This window comes from Musca vetustissima, unplaced genomic scaffold (assembly GCF_032173495.1).
Source record: "Musca vetustissima isolate MV318-11 ecotype Yass unplaced genomic scaffold, APGP_CSIRO_Mvet_v1 utg8651, whole genome shotgun sequence".
NCBI classification, from domain to species: Eukaryota; Metazoa; Arthropoda; class Insecta; order Diptera; family Muscidae; genus Musca; species Musca vetustissima.
This window is the reverse complement of record NW_026877434.1, coordinates 79,012-101,277: the sequence shown is the minus strand read 5'-3', so window position 1 is coordinate 101,277 and position 22,266 is coordinate 79,012. Positions and strand designations below refer to the sequence as shown.

General features: G+C 32.8%; 1 protein-coding gene across 2 annotated transcripts in view; it reads right to left on the bottom strand.

The window, feature by feature from the left end:
- The window catches only part of LOC133322012 (proton-coupled amino acid transporter-like protein CG1139), a 76,663-nt gene that overhangs the window by 20,622 nt on the left and 33,775 nt on the right, over nt 1-22,266 (bottom strand). Inside the window, exon 1 of one of the 2 annotated variants that reach the window (XM_061531081.1) lies at nt 21,644-21,737. The exons of the other annotated variant lie outside the window; for it this stretch is intronic. Coding sequence (XP_061387065.1) covers nt 21,644-21,697 — 54 coding nt within the window. The 5' untranslated portion in view covers nt 21,698-21,737. Of the gene's footprint in view, nt 1-21,643; nt 21,738-22,266 lie in introns of those variants that run through there. 2 annotated transcript variants of the gene reach the window in all.

The following is a 22,266-nucleotide window of genomic DNA, read 5'->3' as shown; positions in this document are numbered from 1 at the left end:
ACTCATTGAGATATCGATTTTAGGACCCAAGTGTTTTTGGTACAAATTATTGGTCTGACCATTTGGAGTCGATTTAGCCTTTGTTTGTCTGGCTGGTACCCACAAATGTGAAATATCAGTTTTAGAACTCAGGTTTATTTGGACCAAAACCGAAATTAGACAATTTTTTGCCCACCTTAACTAACGATTTGATGTAAATTTTTAAAAATAATCTTAAAAACGTATACAAAGTAAAATCATATTTAATAAACCTCTACGGAATATACCAGCTCGCCCCTTCAGGTAATCTGATATAAAGCTGATTGAGAAATTGAATTGAAATCCAACCATACCCCAAGATTTGGTCCATTTGTATACCCTCCACCATAGTATTAGTTTTGTTTTTCCGTTTGTAACGCATCGAAATAATAATTTCCGACCATATAAAGTATATATATTCTTGATCAGCGTAAAAATTTTTGAAGAGCTAACCATGTCCGTCTGTCTGTTGTAATCACTCTAGCGTCGAAACGAATTGAGACAGAACGCAAGCAGGTCAAGTTCGGAGATGGGCTATATCGGTCCACGTTTAAGCATAGCTTCCATATAAGGGTACCCCCAAATTTTCAGTATTTTGGGGTTCTTGAGCGCGTTTTTCAACCAAATTCGCTGAATTTTGGTAAAATGAGTTCTTTTTGGATACCAAATTTCACCACTAAAAATTATAAATATAGGTCCACATTTTCTGGTAGCCCCCTATATAACGGTACCTCTCAATTTTCAGTTTTTGTGGGAGTTTTGAATTGGCTGTAATTTAGTACTTTGTGTTCTTATTGGGTATCAAATCTCTTCACAAAAAATTATAAATATAGGTCCATGTTTTCCGGTAGCCCTCATATAAGGGTTCCCCCAATTTTCGGTATTTTGGGGTTCTTGAGCCCGTTTTTCAACCGAATTCGCTGAAATTTGGTACGTTGAGTTCTTATTGCGTAGCAAATCTCTCCACTTAAATTATAAATATAGGTTCATTTTTTCGGGTAGCCCCCATATAACCCCTTTTTATACCCTTCAATTTATGGTATTTTGGGAAACTTGGTTTCGGGTTTCAACCGAATTCACTGTAATTTGGAATTTTGTAGTCGTATATGGTAACAAACCTCCCTATAAAAAATTATTAACATTCATCCCCTTTTTATACCCTTCACCACACTGTGTCTTTGGGCATATGCCCTATAAGATTGGTTCCTTTTGGGAATATGCATAGAATCACTTTCTAAATCGATTTACGCATGTCCGTCCGTCCGTCTGTCCATGTTAAATTGTAAACAAAGTACAGGTCGCATTTTTGATCCGAAATGGACGAATCAGATTTAGATATAGCTCCCATATATATTTTCGTCCGATTTAATGTAAACGGTGTACGAAAATTGGCATAGCGTAATGAATTAGGTCTAGAATGATGTGTGTCGAGTTTCCTGAATATCGGTCCAGATTTAGATATAGCTTCCATTTATATTTTTGTCCGATTTAATGTAAATGGTGACCCAAAGTCCTTATATATCTTTCGATTTGAACAAAATTTGATACAGCGTACTGAATTTGTTCTAAAATTAAGTGTGTTAAGTTTCCTGAAAATCGGTCCAGATTTAGGTATAGCTCACATATATATTTTCGTCCGATTTAATGTAAATGGTGAATCAAAGTCGCTATATATATTTCGATTTGCACGAAATTTGGCAAATCGTAATGAGTTAGATTTAGATATAGCTCCCATATATATTTTCGTCCGATTTAATGTAAATGATGTATCAAAGAATATATATATATATATATATATATATCTTTCGATTTGCACGGCATAGCGTAATGTCTTAGGTCTAGAATGATGTGTGAAAATCGGTTCAGATTTAGATATAGCTCCTATATATCTTTTCTTCCAATTTTATGTAAATTGTGCGCTAAAGACCCAAAGTTTGTCCGACTGTCACACAACTTTATAAAATGAACTGTAGTGAATATAAGTTAATTTCTGTCAAGTCTCATTGAAATCGGTTCACAATGACATGTTTAGGGATTCATGATCGTGTGTGGTCCTTCAACGTCATTTAGGATTCATCTGTTGAATATACCCAAAGTGGTGAAGGGTATCATATAGTCGGCCCCGTCCGACTTTACTACTTTCCTTACTGGTTTATTTTAAAATAGTTAGCTGATTTTTTCCGTGTGTTGGGGTTATCCCATATAGATGTATTCAACCATAGTAGGGGGATATTCGGTAGACGAAATTTTCAGTTCATACCCCACATAGTATGGAATTCTAAATCGATTTAGTCGATTTAGCCATATGTTGTAATCATTTTTCTTTCGGAGGATATCGACATAAAAACTAAAACGTAAGTTTTGAGAATGAACTGTATCGACCCGCATTTCGGACCAGGTCCTATATAAAACATCCTACCTGTTTAATATTTAGCGTGATGGACGGTATTGGGATTCAAAACTAAAATATTAGCTTGGAACTTGAACTACATCGGCTATATCTTCAAAAGTTGTTGAGATTTTATCTTGGAAATTTAATGTAATATTCTTGAGAAGTTATAGGTTCGTGTTAAATAAAAATTAAAGAAAAGATTTTTGAAACTGAGATAAGTGGTCCCCTTGAAATATAGGTCCATATTTGTACATAGCTTTTATATAATTATCATCTTGACGCAATTTTTTATTGGACTGAAAGCAATAAAGCAATAATTCAGGCTTGACCATTAAGGTATTAAAAAAATTATTTTAATTGCATTTTCTGACTTTTCAATACATTATAACAGAATATTTACCTATTTATTCACTTTTCCCTTTACTATTTATGCACTGTGTGACTGATGGCTGTGTTTGTATGTATGTCGGTGACGATAAATAGTTTATCTGATAAGCGATATTAGATGACGTTTTTTTTTGCGTTAATGAATTTTTATGGGAAATGCGTAATAATATACTAATTAAATTATTTTTATAATAGATAACAAAAAATAGCAAATTGAATAATTGATAAAGTTAAAGGAAATCATTGGAGCTGCCCAAGTGGTTATTTATTTTTTTTTCAATTAATTAATGCGGAAAATGTTAAAAAATAAAAAATGATAAATTATATTAACTATAAAAACAACTAAACAGGAAGTTGGGCTTATCAAATTTTTAATATCAATCTGGGGAATAATATTAAAAACTTTCCCTGATTCATGGTATACAATGTTTACTATGACCCCTCAATACATTAATATGGGTCATATACATAAGATTTATAATTCAACCACATGAGATCTGTATAACCACTTGAAACTAATTTAATTTTTGTATAAAAATATATCATTTGTTGGCCAAATCTAGGTTTGTTCAAAAATATATGAAATATTTTAAAAATATAAAATATTTTAAAACGTTATACATATATATTTAATTTACTATGGTATTTAAGGGATACAGATATCAGCTTCACCAAGGAAAATAATTCAACTACGAATTAGTAATTAAAAGATCATGATACTCTTTATTTTTGTGAAAAAAATTTTCTTTACTTTTTCCTCGCTCAATATTTACAAACCATATTTCGCCAAATTTTTCAGACCAAAGTATCACCCAAAAAGCATGCACACAAACGCACATCCTCGATGCAATTAAATATTTTCTAATTAGACAACTGTTTTTGTCTGCCAACCAGATTTCATAGCGCAAAACAACAATACTTATATCTGTGAGATTCTATTGTCATTTCGAATTTTACATATTCAAAATTTATAAACAATTGTTTGTTTGAATATTACGTTTAACCACCATCAGCACCCACACAGCAGTATTTCCAACAAATGCAACAGATTGTCAAACCAACCATTTAATAATAAAAATACAAATAAAACGATCATTGCTTTTTCTTTCGGGTTTTTGTGCAATTTTATAATGGCCTTGACATTTTTAATTTCATACTGAATGATGGCGAGTAATATTTTAAATGCATTTAAAGACATGCAAACATTATTACTAAATGTTAGCGAGAGAGAGAAAGAGATTTCTTGTAAATTGTGTCTGAAGCAGGCGTAGAAAATGCACAACATTACAAAAAATATAAAAATGTCGACATTTTCGGATTTGAATGGGAACTGAATGTTCCATGGCGCCATCTAACATTTCTATTGGAATGTTCGTGATTTTAAGCATAAACGTGATTGCGTACTACCATGTGTTGTGGTGTTTTGCTTACTGTTTACCAAAAGAGTATTTTGATACCTCAATATTTAGCACAGAGATTCGACATGTTGCACATACATTTTTATACCCTCCTCCATAATATGGAGGGTATATTAATTTTGTTTTTCCGTTTGTAACTCATCGAAATAATCATTTCCGGCCCTATAAAGTGTACAGATTCTTGATCAGCGTAACATTCTATGACGATATAGCAATGTCCGTCTGTCTGTTGTAATCACTCTAGCGTCTAGCGAATGATAGATCGCCAAAATTTTGCATAGAGTCGTCTTTTGTCTGCAGGCAGGTCAAGTTCGAAGATGAGCTTTATCAGTCCACCTTTACGCATAGCTCCCACATAAGGGTACCCTCCAATTTTCGGTATTTTGAGGTTCTTGAGCGCATTTTTCAACTGAATTCGCTGAAATTTGGTACATTGAGTTCTTATTGGGTAGCAAATCTCTCCACTAAAAATTATAAATATAGGTCCATATTTTCGGATAGCCCCCATATAAGGGTACTCCCAATTTTGCGGTATTTTGGGGGTTTGGTCGCATTTTTCGACAGAATTCGCTGAAATTCGGTACTTTGAGTTCTTATTGGGTAGCAAATCTCTATACTAAAAATTACAAATATAGGTCAATTTTTTTCGGGTACCCCCCATATAAAAATACCCCCAAATTTTCGGTATTTTAGGGTTTTTGAGCGCGGTTTTCAACCGAATTCGCTGAAATTTGGTACATTGGGTTCTTATTGGGTATCAAATTTCCCTACTAAAAATTATAAATATACGTCCACTTTTTCTGGTAGCCCCCATATAAGGGTACCTCCCAATTTCCAGTTTTTTGGGGTTTTGACCGGATTTTTCCACCGAATTGGCTGTAACTTAGTAATTTCAGTTAATATTGGGTAGCAAATATCTGCACAAAAAATTATAAATATAGGTCAATTTTTTTGGATAGGTTTAGGTATTTTAGGGTTCTTGTGCGCGGTTTTCAACCGAATTCGCTGAAATTTGGTATTTTGTAGCAGTATATGATAACAAATCTCCCCACCAAAAATTATTAATATTCACCCCTTTTTAGGAGTAGTCCCCCATATAACCCCCTTTTTTATATTAGGGGAACCTCACCCATTCTTGATTTTAATTTTTGAAGATTTTCAATGGGCTGGTAAATCAATACCAATGCTTGTTAAGTTTTGTAACTTTGCACATATATAATTGAAGATTTAAAAGAGAAGAAAAATAATTTACAAAATTTTTTTGTTATTGTTTTTTGTAATTAAAGAAAACTCCTTATTTTTTATGGCGGGCATGATAACTCCTCACTGGAACATCGGAATCCGAAAAGTCCAACGGTGTTAGAAAGAGTACATGTGTGGCTCTCGTATGAACTAGGATTATAGACTTCGCTCTTTTTTGACCAAAAACCAAGTTAAAAAATAAGGAAGATCTTCACCGATTGGCTTTATCCTAGTTCATACGAGAGATATACACTCCCAGAGAAACGTTGCAAAATTTGGAACCGATTGGATTATTAGTTTTGGAGTTATCGTGCCCGCCATTCGCAAAGAAATGTTTAGAGAAAAACTCGTTTAAAGTTTGAGAAGCCCTTTAGCCGTCACTTGATGCGATATATCTTCAAGAGTTCTTGAGATTTTCACTTGAAATTTTGTAGGGACATTCTTTAATTAGAGTAGATTCGAATTATACCAACAAAAATTTTGACCCCGAGAATGGGGGGGTCCCCTTAAACTAGTTATCTGTGTTGGGGTAGTGTGTTGGGTAATCGTTACGGTGAATAGTCAATTTCTACCCTACAAAGACTATTTAGCCATCAGTGGTTTCTAAATGATATCACCAAATATTCATTATTTCCTACACTATGTAAACAATATTGGTCCCCCTTTAGGCATAGCCTCATATAACTTTGTAATCTAAACTACAGTAGTTTGAGGATTTTATACTCTACCATGCGTTATCAGTATCAGTCCACTTTTTGGGTCTTACAGATTTTAGGAAAAATCGTCATTAAAAATTGCTGAAGTTTGTATTTGGTGTACATAATGGTTTACATAAATCGGTTTGTAGAATTATCGGTATATGCCCACTTTTTGGTATGTTCCCTATATTTTCATTGCATGTATCTGTCATCTGGTGGAGGGTATCCAAAGTTCGACCCGGCCGAACTTAAAGTTTTTTCACTTGTTATTGATATATCAACGGTACAACACCATATAATGGTCCCTCCAATAATCGCGATTTTGGGACTCATTTTTCATTCTAATTGACTATATTTTGTTATTTTGGGTTCTCATTCAATATTAGATATTCCTACTACAAATTATGAATATGGGTTCCTTTTTTTTTAAATATAGGCCCTATATAATTAAAACAATTAATTAATAAATGTGAAATTAATATATATATATATATATATATATATTTGTTTAAGCATTTGACAACCATTTCCAATTGGGTCTCAGCAAATTGAAAAGAAAAAAAGTTTACTAAACATTTAAATGCCGCAACATTGTTTATATTCATTTGCTGTTAATATTGGCACCTTTTTTTCTCACAGTCAGTTTTTATGGTAGACATGCTAGACAAGGTCGTTAAAATCGTATATGTATGTGTGTGTGTGTATGTTTGGGGGGGATGCGATAAAATTGAAGTAGAGACAAAAAACGAAAATTATTTCAATAGAGGAAATCACACAGTGAACTTTAATTGATATTATATATTAGTTATAATCTTCATTTTTATTTTAAAGGCACATGTCATTGCCTTATTGAGTGAGAAAAGTATGGCAAATCATAAAAACAAACTTTTATTTATAATTGTTTTTTGTTTTTAATTTTTAAATGACTGTCTATTCTGCTGATGATAATTATATTGTAATTTAGCGATCACTAAATTACACAATAATTATTGTTGTAAAATTAATACAAACACACACAAGCATATATTTTTCAAAATTAATATCCTATTAAAATCTGAGAAGTTATAAAAAAACAAAATATAAATTATTTACAAATATGTCCAAATACAAATACTACCTACGCCTCTGTATTTAACAACAAACAATTGTTCCGCTTGAATGCTTTTCCAAATCTATTTTTGTCACAATATATTTACTAAGACGCAATAAACCTTTTTGAAAAAATAATACAAATTTTTACAGCTATTTGCCAATTTTTGTTTTCATTTTGTTTGCCATTTATGTTTGTAAAATTCAAAAATGAAAAAAATTGTCTTTATGGAAAATCATTGTTTAGATCACCTGGGTTTGAGAACAAAAGCCACAATTTCACCAAAGTAGAAAATAATAAAAACAATGAGCCCACCGGATATTAATATTGGCGCCAAATATGGCATTTAGCACGTGTCTCGCTGCACAATGGACATATGAAGCCGATTTATGACAGATTTGTAACAAGTCTCGAGTGGTGGGGAGGAGGGAGAAGTAGTTCGGTGATTTGCATATAGAAAAAGTTTTCGTCATAGTGGATAATTTATGTTCCAATAAATGGGTGATTAATAACGATTTAATAATGATAATTAAACAAAAATTAACGTAACTAATCGTTATTGAAATATGAAATATATTCAAATGTAACTATTTCTATTTTGATACATTCTAACTAAAAATTAAATAGAAATAATGGTAGAAGACAAACTTTGAACGGAAAATATTGTGGATTCTAAAATGAAATTCAATATAGAATTTTTTATTTTTATGTGGAACAGATTTTTTACAAGTCAATTCGGTAAATACATGTTGCAAAGCCATCCGACTACTTAAACTCTGGAGATTTAATATAATGATATGACTAACACAGCCGAAAATATATCAAATCGGCCCCGATTGATACTGATGAAGCACTGACTATTAGGGGCCCATGTACACATAAGATTATGGGTTTAAAAACTGATAAGAATATAATCCCTGGAAATATGTATAAATGAACCTAGCATAACTCATCTACAATCGAAACCCGCTTTTTATACCAAATGCCGATTATAACGGCGAAATAGAAAGGTCCCAAAATGTTCTGTTTTTTATACAAACTACCATAAGTTGGAGGGTATTTAAGATAAAGTTGTAGGATAGCCTCCATAAAAAGATACCAAAAAATATGGGCCGTTTTAATACGAATTTGGTGTTATGGGTTCTTATTGATTAGGGTTCTCATTGATTATGATATGACTAACACAGCCGTAAATATATCAAATCGGCTCCGATTGATACTGATGAAGCACTGACTATTAGGGCCCCATGTACACATAAGATTATCGGTTCAAAACCTGACAAGAATATAATCCCTGGAAATATGTATAAATCCTAACCTAGCATAACTTATCTACAATCGAAAACCGCTTTTTATAACAAATGCCGATTATAACGGCGAAATCGAAAGGTCCCAAAAAGTTCTGCTCTTTTTATACCATCTACCACAAGTTGGAGGGTATTTAAGGGGGTAAACATTTTTGTTGATATAATTCGAATCTACACTAATTAAAGAATGTCTCTACAAAATTTCAAGTGAAAATCTCAAGAACTCTTGAAGATATATCCGATTTTTTGTGTCAGCATCAAGTGACGGCTGAAGGACTTCTCAAACTTTAAACACGTTTTTCTCTAAACATTTTTTGCGAATGGCGGGCACGATAACTCAAAAACTAATAACCCAATCGATTCCAAATTTTTACACGTTCCTCTGTGGGTGTATAGCTATCGTATGAACTAGGATAAAGCCTATCGGTGAAGATCTTCCTTATTATACCCTTCACCACACTGTGGTACAGGGTATTATGTCTTTGTGCATATGTTTGTAACAGGCAAAAGGAAACGAGATAGACACATGGTTCCTTTTGAGAATATGCATAGAATCACTTTCTAAGTCGATTTAAGCATGTCCGTCCGTCCGTCTGTCCGTCTGTCTGTCTGTCCATGTTAAATTGTAAACAAAGTACAGGTCGCATTTATGATCCGAATTGGATGAAATTTGGCATAGGTCACTTATTCGGCCCAAGGACGAACCCTATTGAAATTGGGAAAAATCGGTTCAGATTTAGATATAGCTCCCATATATATTTAACCGATTTAATTTAATTTAATTTATCTTTATTTACTTTGTAATTGAAGCCAAATTACAATTTAATGGCCAATTTATGTATAATTACAAAGAATCCACCTTAATGTAAACGGTCCCTATATATCTTTCGATTTGCACGAAATTTGGTACAGCGTAATCATTTAAGTCTAGAATGATGTCTGCCAAGTTTCGTGAAAATCGGTCCAGATTTAGATATAGCTCCCATATATAGTTTCGTCCGATTTCATGTAAATGGTGCCCCAAAGTCCCTATATATATTTCGATTTGCACGAAAATTGGCATAACGTATTAAATTAAGCCTAGAGTGATGTCTGCCAAGTTTCGAGAAAATCGGTTCAGATTTAGATATAGCTCCCATATATAGTTTCGTCCGATTTCATGTAAATGGTGCCCCAAAGTCCCTATATATCTTTCGATTTGCACGAAATTTGGCATAACGTATTAAATTAAGCCTAGAGTGATGTCTGCCAAGTTTCGAGAAAATCGGTTCAGATTTAGATATAGCTCCCATATATAGTTTCGTCCGATTTCATGTAAATGGTGCCCCAAAGTCCCTATATAGCCTTCGATTTGCTCGAAATTTGGCATAGCGAAATGGATTAGGTCTAGATTGATGTGTGTTAAGTTTGCTGAAAATCGGTTCAGATTTAGATATAGCTCCCATATATATTTGCGTCCGATTTAAGGTAAATGGAGTACCAAAGTCCCTATATATCTTTCGATTTGCACGAAATTTGGCATAACGTATTAAATTAAGCCTAGAGTGATGTCTGCCAAGTTTCGAGAAAATCGGTTCAGATTTAGATATAGCTCCCATATATAGTTTCGTCCGATTTCATGTAAATGGTGCCCCAAATTCCCTATATATCTTTCGATTTGCACGAAATTTGGCATAACGTATTAAATTAAGCCTTGAGTGATGTTTGCGAAGTTTCGAGAAAATCGGTTCAGATTTAGATATAGCTCCATATATAGTTTCGTCCGATTTGATGTAAATGGTGCCCCAAAGTCCCTATATATCCTTCGATTTGCTCGAAATTTGGCATAGCGAAATGGATTAGGTCTAGATTTATGTGTGTTAAGTTTGCTGAAAATCGGTTCAGATTTAGATATAGCTCCCATATATATTTTCGTCCGATTTAAGGTAAATGGTGTACCAAAGTCCCTATATATCCTTCGATTTGCACGAAATTTGGCATATCGTACTTAATTAAGTCTAGAATAGTGCACGTTAAGTTTCTCGAAAATCGGTTTGGATTTAAATATAGCTCCTATATAAATTTTCGTCCGATTTAATGTAAATAGTGTACCGAAGTCCCTATACATATTTCGATTTGCACAAAATTTGGCATAGTGTACTAAAATGAGTCTGGAGATTTAAGTGAAATGAGATTTATATATAGCTCCTATATATTTTTGCTTCCGATTTTATGTAAATTGTGCACTAAAGACCCAAAGTTTGTCCGATTGCCACACAATTATGTACAATACAGAAGTTAATATAAGATAATCTCTGCCATTCTCATTGAAATCGGTTCAGATTTTGATATAGCTTCTACATATATATTTTCGTCCAATTTTACACAAAATTGACACAAATTTTGCACAACGTACTAAAATTTTGAAATTTGGAAAGTGTAGAAATCGGTTCAGATTTTGATAGAGCTTCTATATATATTTTCTGCCGAGTTTTGGTAATTTTGTCCCATTGTAAGAAGCAACCGTATATCTGAACAAATGAAAAATTTAGTATAGGTTGCAGAATTCGACGTCTATTAGCATTCATCTGTTGAATATACCCAAAGTGGTGAAGGGTATCATATAGTCGGCCCCGCCCGACTTTTCTACTTTCCTTACTGGTTTTTTAACTTGGTTTTTGGTCAAAAATCGGCAATTTTCCAAAAATATTTTTTCAAAGGTCCGCCATTTTGTTAATTTTAGAGCGAAGTCAGTAATCCTAGTTCATACGAGAGCCAGACATGTACTCTTTCTAACACCGTTGGAATTTTCGGATTCCGATGTTCCAGTGAGCAGTTATCATGCCCGCCATCAAAAATAAGATGTTTTCTTTGATCACAAAAAACAACAACAACAATTTTTTGTAAATTATTTTTCTTCATTCTTAAATCTTCAAATATATATGTGCAAAGTTACAAACCTTAACAAGCATTGGTATAGATTTACCATCCCATTGAAAATCATGAAAAATTAAAATCGAGAAGCGGGGGTTCCCTTAAATTTCAGAGCACACCCGGTATACCCATTATTGTGTATTTTTGGATTTTTAGGCACGTTTCTCAACAACATTGGCTAATGTTTGATATGTTAGGTTATATTGGAAGTCAAATCTTCGTACCTAAAATTTGCCATGGCAATGTCGTCACATAGAAGTCCCGACCGATTTAAATTATTTTAACTACGCTCCTCATGGTGGAGGGTTATAAAATGGGCTCGGTCGAAATTAACAACGATTTTACTTGTCTTACTATCTCTTATAGAAATCAATTTTCCTCGACACTTTTCGACCAATTACCAGGTTGAAATCAGTGCTGCTTCGCTAGGTAATTATTAGCAGCAGTGTACCATTCCAGAAGTTAATTATATTTATTGTAACTTCAATTTAGAATTTTGCCGTATATAACGAAAATCGATAAGACATGTTAGGGACCATTTTCGGTAGGTATTTCTATATTTTTAAGACAAAGCCCTCGTTTTCGGTATTTTACTTGTTAAAGCCGTATTTTGCAGGTCAATGTTTAGACATAGCCCCAATATGCAGGTCAAGCACGATTTTTGCTCATTGATCTAGATGTATTTAACCAAATTTGCTGTATTTTAAAAATGAGGATTCATAGAGATAACAAAATTGGCTAAAAATTTGGAAGGTAAGTCCATTCGCCACATAGCCTCTATATAAAGATCCATTTCGGTGTGTTGAAGTCCCTACCCAGGCTATGGAAGTAGGATAACAAATTTCCTGCAGACAATTTACAATGGATATTCAAACCAAACCCCCTAAATAATGGGCCCAACCAATTTTAAATACTTTGAAGGCGCCTGCTGATTCTTTGCATCAAATTTTATTTTGATCTACAAAAACTTCGATTTTGGGCTCAGTTGAGTAGAGTGTCACATTGTCGGTTTCATCCATGTTCATTTATACATTGACGTTGTTGACCCCTAATTTTGTCCGCCACAATTATTTTGGCTTAGAATTATTATAACCATATTTCGTAATTACGTTATTCTGTTCATTTCAAGATAATGATTCCAAGTGCAGACCATGACCGAGACCGAGTGAGAGATATGGAAAAAAATGCCGGCTCATAATAATGGAAAATAAAATGAATGGAAGTTTTTTTGTGTTACAGAACTCTTTGTTTTTTATTTATTTTTTGTTCTTATTTCGCAATCATGTAAACAATAAACAGTGCATTTTGAAGCAGATATTGTGTTTTACAGACATTGTTTTTGTTGTATTTGTTTTTTGCTATTATATAATGAAATAAATAAATATAACAAAAAAATAAACAGTGGCAACAACAACGACACATTAAAAAATAAATAAACAATAACAACAACAAACGATCGCGTGGCAAAATTCATTCGTTAAAAAAAGTGAAATGTGTGCTCGAAGAATTATTGACTTCAATTTCATCATCATCGTTATTATCAATACTGTCACGATGACATTCAATAAAGATATTGAACTAAACTCTGTGATCTTTGTGGGGATGTAAACATTTATAGGAATTTATTACAGTGAATTGGAAGGGGTTAAAATTAAACCGGTGAGCGGAGAAGTATAGTCGGACGGGGACGACCATACGATACCCTACACAACTACCACGAAACTCTAACTTTATGCGGATGTTTTTTTCCGAGCCTGAGCAACATTTCGTGATATTTGCAGCCTCTTGCCCGATAAGAGGTCAACAGCACCTCTTCCATAGACTGACATATTTTCCGAATATAATTAATATTCAGTACAGCGCTTCTAATTACTTTTCCAGATTCCCTTCGCCGTGGGTTGTAATGTTTGGCTTATAATTGTGGCCTATAAATCGAAAAAAACACAAAAATTCTACATCCCAAAATTACTATCTGACCATCACCGAAAATGATAGATGTTCTTCTTGACCTTAAGTGGAACCTCATGCAAAATTTCAAACCGATCAGGGCTAAATTTCCGCCCTCTAGTGTGGTAACGGTTTACTAAATAATATCTAAATACGTAATTACCTGTAAATATTTAAGTGTAACTCCCACATCCGAGTACCTACGAAATTTGTATTCTATATACACTATAGAATACAAATTTTGCAATTTTTCACACAAAAGTCAGGGTCCATTTGACCCGCTAAATATTGGCAGATCTTTATCAAAACAGACATGCTTATTCCTTGGCCCAATCCCCTTGTCCATGTAAACTTTCGCGACATTTGGGCCATAATTGCGACCTCTGGAGCGATCAGAAAATCAGACAAAAATAAAGTTTTTGATCCATTTCATCCCCTAAATATTAACCGATCTTTAACAAAAAAACAATAGGGGTCTTCATTGGCCAGAACCCATCCTACATGCAAAATTTCGTAAAGATTGGTTCATAACTGTGGCCTGTATCGTGTTTACAAATTATAATGGACAGATGGGCGGACCGACGGACACACATCTCTAGATCGACTCAGCTAGTCGAGATATGACGATCGGTATACTTAAAGGTGGGTCTAGGACCAATATAGCAGAAAGCTATAATACCCTGACAACATAGTGTTGTAGGGTATAATAATATATAATAATATACAGTTTCCACAAAAGATTAAGAATAAATTCCTATTCGATTTAATTGAACTATTACAATAATTCTATTACATTATATAGTGAGCGGACCCCAATCAATTTATATTTCACATGGACTATAAAACTATGCTAATTGGAATTATTTTTCTTATTTACAAATATTAAATAACAAATAAAACAAAATACCTTCACTCAAATTGTGTTTTCAAGTGTTTTACTTGAAAAAAAATATATATATATATATATATATATATATATAATAAAAATATTAACATATCGTATGCATAGAAAGAAAGACCATTTAACCGCGTACTTATACAGTAATATGGCATGATGAAGCCCCTCCTTTTTCTAGAGGTGAGAGCCATTCTTGTTGGAAACCACAAAATTCTTTGAAATGGCACATTTTAGTAATAATAATATTTTTTAAAGGAAATAGATCAAAAAAACTATCCGACAAACTTAGAAAGAGATAAGTTATTGGCATTTCCATGTAGGTGCCTCTTGGTATTGTGGTCACATGGAAAAAAATTATATTATTTATTCATTGCGAGCTCTAATGCATAGTTACTGGCTATTCATGTAGGAAAGGTGGATAGCATCTTGAAAAATAACGCGGTATTACAATTTCACAATGAGATGGACTTTGAAAATTTTGAAAATCGATCGGGACTTTTATGTGGCCAGGATGATATAGCAGAAGTTAATGGCTACCATTATATAGAGACTATTCGCGAATTTGGACTGATATTGGTAATTTTTATTTTATTGTATTTGCCACAAAATGAGAACCAATCTATATAAGTATAACCCAGTTGATCCAGGCATGTGTACCACCCGTCCGTCCGTCTGTCCATTATAATTTCTAAACCTTGCTTGATCAATATCAATCTCAACGAAACGTGCCACGACTTTATATACCCGATTGATACATTTTTTTAGAAAAGTAAATTATGTAATATTACTTATAATTCAACTTTCTCAGACCAATAATTTTCGTAATTTATTTAAGACGGAATTTTATTCATTATCTTGGAATATCACAGAAATATTCATTTATTTGTTCATACCTAAAATAATTTGTCATTTAGATTAAGCGCAGTAAAATAACACCCTTAAAATGACTAATAATATTCATTGGAAGAAAAAAAAAACACAGTTTTCAATGTTTACAAAACTAATTAAGACATTTCCAGGTGAATTTTGCAGTCAGTCAGATAACTACTATTCAAATATGTATTCTAAATAAGATGCATTGTTACACAATTATCAGTAAAATATATAATTTCCAGAAAAAAATAGTTATTTCATCACCGTTTGCAAACTTATTACAAATGAAGAAAAAAATAAAAAAAATTGTTACGTTCAAATGTTGAAATGTTTGGTTTATGAGTTATTCCTACTACAGTTCTAAGTTTCCTACTTCAGTACTAAGATTTTTCAGAGAGAAAAAATTTTACGGTTTTCAAAATCAACACGAATTCGAATTAAAACATTTTCTCATAGCCTAGCATCCAATTATTATCACTAATTTTTCTTTATTTATTTTTATTATTTTTGAAATATTTTCATTATATTTTACTTCCATAATATTCTAACTCTCTGTCACACTCTCAACATTTTGCCATAAATTGCTTATTTTGTTCCGGTACAGAAAACAAAAATGCAAATTCATGTTACGACGTCTCGAGATAAAAACATGACATAAAATCCCCCAGTTCTTGTTACAAAACTTGTTTTTTCTTTAACAATTCATCTAATTTGCATAGGGTAACATTAGAATCTCATTAATACGATGTTTTTTTTTTTCATTGAAAAAAAGTACTTGTAGCGGAAAAAAAATTATTTAGCGACATTTAAAGACAAAAAAACATGGAAAAATTGTCATAAATTATAATGAAATGTGGATTAAAGACAATACAACAGTAGAATCCTGATAAATGACAACATATTTTACACCCAAAGAAAATCAAGACATAATAATAGGGCTAACGTTATATTGGGCTCTCCATAAAAAAAAACTAATAATTATAATTATACCCTTCACCACACTGTGGTACAGGGTATTATGTCTTTGTGCATATGTTTGTAACAGGCCTATTGAAATTGGTGAAAATCGGTTCAAATTTAGATATAGCTCTCATATATATTTTCGACCGATATAGGCACAAAAGTCTCTATATATATTTCGATTTGCACGAAATTTGGCATATCGTATTGAATTAGGTGCAGAATGATGTGTGCCAAGTTTTGAGAAAATCGGTTCAGATTTAGATATAGCTCCCATATACAGTTTCGTCCGATTTAAGGTAAATGGTGCACCAAAGTCCTTGTATATCTTTCGATTTGCACGAAATTTGGGACAGCGTAATGAGTTAAGTCTAGAATGACATGTGCCAAGTTTCGAGAAAATCGGGTCAGATTTATATATAGCTCCCATAAATATTTCGTTCGATTTAAGGTAAATGTGGCACCAAAGTTCCTATATATATTTCGATTTACACGAAATTCGGCATAGAGTACTGAATTAGGTCTAGTTTCGAGAAAATCGGGTCAGATTTATATATAGCTCCCATATATATTTCGTTCGATTTTAGGTAAATGGGACACCAAAGTTCCTATATATCTTTCGATTTACACGAAATTTGACATAGAGTACTGAATTAGGTCTAGAATTATGTGTGCCAAGTTTCGAGAAAATCGGTTCAGATTTAGATATAGCTCCCATATATATTTTCGTCCGATTTTATGTAAATGGTGCACCATAGTTCCTATATATCTTTCGATTTGCGCGAAATTTGGTATACCGCATTGAATTCAGTCCAGAATTACATATGCTAAGTTTCGTGAAAATCGGTTCAGATTTAGATATAGCTCCCATATATATCTTCGTCCGATTTTATGTAAATAGTGTTCCAAAGTCCCTATATATTCCTCGATTTTCACGAAATTTGGCATGACGTATATTAAGTCTAGAATGAAGTGTGCTAAATTCCGAGAAAATCGGCTCACATTTAGATAAAGCTCCCATATATATTTTCGTCCTATTTAATGTAAATTGTGTACCAAAGCCACTATATATATTTTGATTGTCGGATTGACACGAAATTTTTCACAACGTATCATATATATTTCGAAAGGGTGTCTGATTGAGGCTATATTTTTAACAGTGCAATATACTGAGTAGCGTGTATCGTTTGCTATAAATCGATTTCCATAAATGTGTCCCAACCGGTTCTAAATTGCCCGAAATTGTGTATGCAACCAGTTCTAAATTGCCCGATTGAAACTAAATTTAACATAGGTTGCTGAAAAGTGTATGCCCCTTCGAGGGAACATTGACACGAAATTGTTAGGATACATATGTTCAACATACATAAAGTGGTGAAAGTCATATAGTCGGCCTAGTCCTTCCTTACTGGTTTTTGGTATGAAAATGTTCTACCTAATATGAATTCAAAATACCGTCTTACAGCCAATTCGGTTAAAAAACGTGCCCAAACTCCATAAAATATCGGAATTTGAGGTGGGCCGATCATAAAAAGTAGACCAATGTTGATAATTTTTATTAGGACGATTTTCCACCCAATGTGAACCCAAAATACATAATTGGAGCTGTAAGGTAGAAAACCGTCAGGTTGACATGTGTGAGAGTGTGAAGGCTTCAAGAAAGCAAACTGCGGTGTACCGCACACAAGTTGACCGCCGAAGATCTACTTCGACGAACATCTTTCGTTTTTGTGGCTCATCCTCAAGGTTCACATATAATTTTGTCATTCAATTGGCAACACCTCGAAATATTCGATGCAGTTAAAGTTCATCAATACTCAAAAGCCGTAAAAAAATGATTTCCCGAAAAATCACTGTAAACAACACAATACATGGTGGTACGTTTGTATTAAAAACAGAATTTCATAGCCCTTGTAATTGGAATATATAAAGAGCTTGAAATTGGAAAAAGCCTTTATTTATCACCCTCATAGTGTTCCTTTTCGATAAAAATAACTCCAGAAGACCTTTGGAATTAAGTCTGCGAAGATGTGTATACACTTCACTCAAGTGTATGTCCTTCCTTATAATACTGTCATTAACTTTGCAACACCTTGAAATATTCTAAGCAGTTAATGTTCATTAATACTCAAAAGTTGTGAAAAATTATTTTAAGTCATTATTTTAAGTCAAATCACTGTAAATAACACAACACATGGTGGTACGTTTGTACAAAAAAAATTAACTCGCCCTTGTAATGGTTAGCATGTCCTTTTCCGAATTGTGTATCCTTCCTTATAACAGTTGTAAAAAAAAAATTCAAAGATCTTGATGATTTGTGGTTATATGCATGCCTTTACCGAATTCTGTATCCTTCCTTATAATGTTCTAATTCAATTTGAAATACTTCGAAAGGATATGAATTTTTATTATCTATTTATTTTTGAATTCCTCATGATCGTGGGTAGAAAACCTTCGCCCGGATAATCTTCAGATTAATAAAATATGAATTTACCAAATCTGGAATATAGTTTGAAACCAGTATCTCTCCACTAGTTACCTGAAGAACATTTTCTGTATAATGTTCTAACTCTGTCATCTGTCAAAAATAATGTATGGGCAATAATTTTGACATTTCCCTTTTGTACATATATGATAATGTATATTAACTTACATTTAACAACTGTCATACTTCAAAACTAGATCTAATATATTATAGGTAGATTTAAATATTTCCGTGACTGATTATCTGATTACCGTGTAACATAGACTCTACACCATTTAAAATCATTTTACCCGTTCTCAATTCACAGTGGGCTGAAATGGATACCAAAACAATGTGCTGACACAGTAGGTAGTAAGAACACAAAACACAAAAAAAAAACTCTAACCAGTATTTATTAATTGTATTTATTTTTTTTGAAACGAGAATTTTTATGCTGATCATGAAAAAGATTTGAGCATGTCTGCGTGCCAATGTATGAGAGACTGTGTGCAGGGTGATGTATTCCTCTGCAGTTATGATCGCATTGTTTGCACAATGGAAATTTCCATTGGTAAATTGGGTGTTTTGTGGTAACATTAGGGCGTAGTGGACATGTGAGGCGTTTTAAAAACAAACGAAAATTTACAGCTGCTGGTCAGCGTGTCAAAATGTTTTAGAAAACAACAGAAAACAATACAGGAAATATGGTGGTGTGTCCACTACCAGAAAGAAGTAGACAATAGTTGTGAAAAGTGATTTTTTTTAATTTTGAAAACTTTAAATGATACTACAGCCAATATAACTGAAAGATAAAATCCGAATTACCATATTTTATCGAAGTATTTTAGAAAAGTAACTATTCGAAATTTTCGTAATTCGGTCAATAAAATTAAAACGTTAGCCATTTCCTCTAAAGAATTTCTGTAAGACAAATCATTTTCTATAGCGAATATTTTAAATAAGTATAATTGTTAATACTCATATAGAATATTTTGAATGCATCGAATTTAAAATATAACATAGTAATTTCAGTCGAACAGGCTCGACTGAAAATTTTTTTGAATCATAATTATTTCCGATTTTCAATCTGACAATCATTCATAGTCTGATGACAAATTGTATCGGTTTGGTTACCGTAGGCATTTAGGTATTTAATTTAGGTATTTAATAAATGAAATTACAAATCACTACAATCCACCCTATTATCAGTCGGATATGTAGCTATGTATGAGCGTATTTGTATGTCATTATTTATATATATTAGAAAAGTGTAATGTTATAATACTGAGTGTTTTATGACAAAAAGCTTGTGTTCATAGCGTAATTAGGTATGTCAAAATGTGAGTCATTAAAAGCAATAAAATAGACTATGTTAGATATGTGTAGAACCGAACAAAACTTTTGGGAATTATGCCCAATTTGAAATAGACCTATCTATATTCATTTCAATAATTTATGAAATCTAAATTTGTGGTAATTTAGATCGTGTGTTCAACATAAATTCAAAGACAAGGATACGGTCGAAGTGGTCCGTTTAGAAAAATTTAAAGAAAATTCCATGCTTGTAAACGCCTTCGTTTCTGTCCTGTAGTTAGAATCTTAAATTCATGCCGGCAGTTAGTCTACTAAAAAATTCGAAATAATATTGAACCTTGGAAGTGCAAAAAATCAGTCAAACATAATTTTCCAGGTATTCTGCCCTCTGGTTACCCGAAATACCAAATGTCAGCCTCTTCGGTAGGAAAATATGAGGTCCATGTCTTATAAATAACTAAAATCGTTTGGGATCCTTACATGGGAGCCATGTCAATGTATGGACCTATCTTCTCATCTTCTGCCAAGATTTTGTTTATCCTTTGAGAAACCAAACTACAAAACCTTAAATTGCAAACTGCGTAAAAGCTTGGTAGTATTTTACCCTCTAAGAACCCGAAAATCGAATATTCCAAAAATACCAATTAAATCAATATACCTTATACCTGGAGTATGTTATTGTAAAGAAGGAAATTAGATATATCCAAATAACCCCACTCTTTAGAACAACAAAATTCCAGATACTTTGAACATAAATGTATGAAACTTTCCGATCTTAAGCTGTTGCATGAAGACTACAAAACTTCGTAGCGTTTATACAGGCAAGCGGCTTTTAAACATTCATAATAGATTCCCTGACTTCAGTTGTTCTTTTAGAAATCATACTTCAACACTCCTACTAAGGCTCCAATCATATCGTTTATAGAAAATCTCTCTATGCACCTCGTCCTAAATCGATCACAGCTTTCAGCTTATCTATAAAGGCTCACAATACTCTCTGCATCAGCACGGCTATGTAGGTACCCTTCAAATCATCTAAAATCACTCGAAGCTTCAGCTCATATATAAAGAGTCAGCTCGTCTATAAAGATTCCATTCACTCACTTCAGTTCGTCTTTAAAGACTCACATCAGTTCGTCTAAAAAGACTCACTTCAGTTCGTCTATAAAGACTCTTGTCACCTGGTCTATAAAGACACACGTCAGCACGTATATAACGATTCACTTCAGCTCGTCTACAAAGACTCACTTCCGCTCCTCTACAAAAGACTCTCTTTCGCTCGTCTATTAAGATTCCCATAAGCTCGTCTATAAAGAGTTATTCAGCCCTCCTCCAAAGTTTAATTTATTCTGTTATTTTCATCTATATAACATAACACTCTTGGGGTTCCCCCTGCACATAACGTCAAACCTTTACCACCACAATGTCAGGAATGTCATTGATAATAATATTTTCCAATATTCTATATCTACGTATGTCTGTATATATAAATGTTTATAAAATTGCATGGAATTTATCTATGTTAGATACTTAAATAAATACCCATTCCAAAAGGGGAGGTTTTGTTGTTGTTTTGTTACTGGTAGTTATAACAACAGACATAGTAATTGTTTTGTTAAAAAATTATTTTATAAATTGCATCATAAATATTGATTTATCACTCTATGGCCACTAATTTTCAAATTACTTTTTTATATACAAAAATTAGAAAAAAAAACTTACGGTATATTCGGTTGGCGCCAAAGGCGTCCGAGAGTTACTTTTGTGGAAACTCATTGTGAACTTCCGTCAACTATTCCCAAATAATAGAAATTGTGTATATCCTTTAATTATCCGGAATTCCTGAGTTGGTCTTATTGATTTTCAAATAGGCGCCAAATGCCGATAACCACGTTGTCCACAATCCACAGTGAAAAGAAGAAGAATCGATGTAAACAGTACTTATGTACCGGCAGCTGGTTGCCAAAGTGTTTCAAACTGTTGTATGTTTATGTTGGCAATGCAACAATTCCAGAAATTTCGAAACACGCAGAATATTAACTTGCAGACCGGTCTCGGAATTTAACTTCGATTTTCGTTATCTTTACCGACTGCTTATTCAACTAAATTTTATTTTAAACCGAATTTTTAAGTAAATTTCAAATAAAATTTTTTACTTAAATTCCGGTAGTATTCTAATAATTAAGTACAAAATTAAACTAGCTTTATGTTACACACAAAAATTTATATTAGCAAATCAGATTCTAATTTGACGTTAATGAAATGCAAAGAAATACACAGTTTTGACGTTTAAAAAAAATACTCTCTCTTTGAGCGTTTACAGAAAAGAGACAACCGCACAGTTT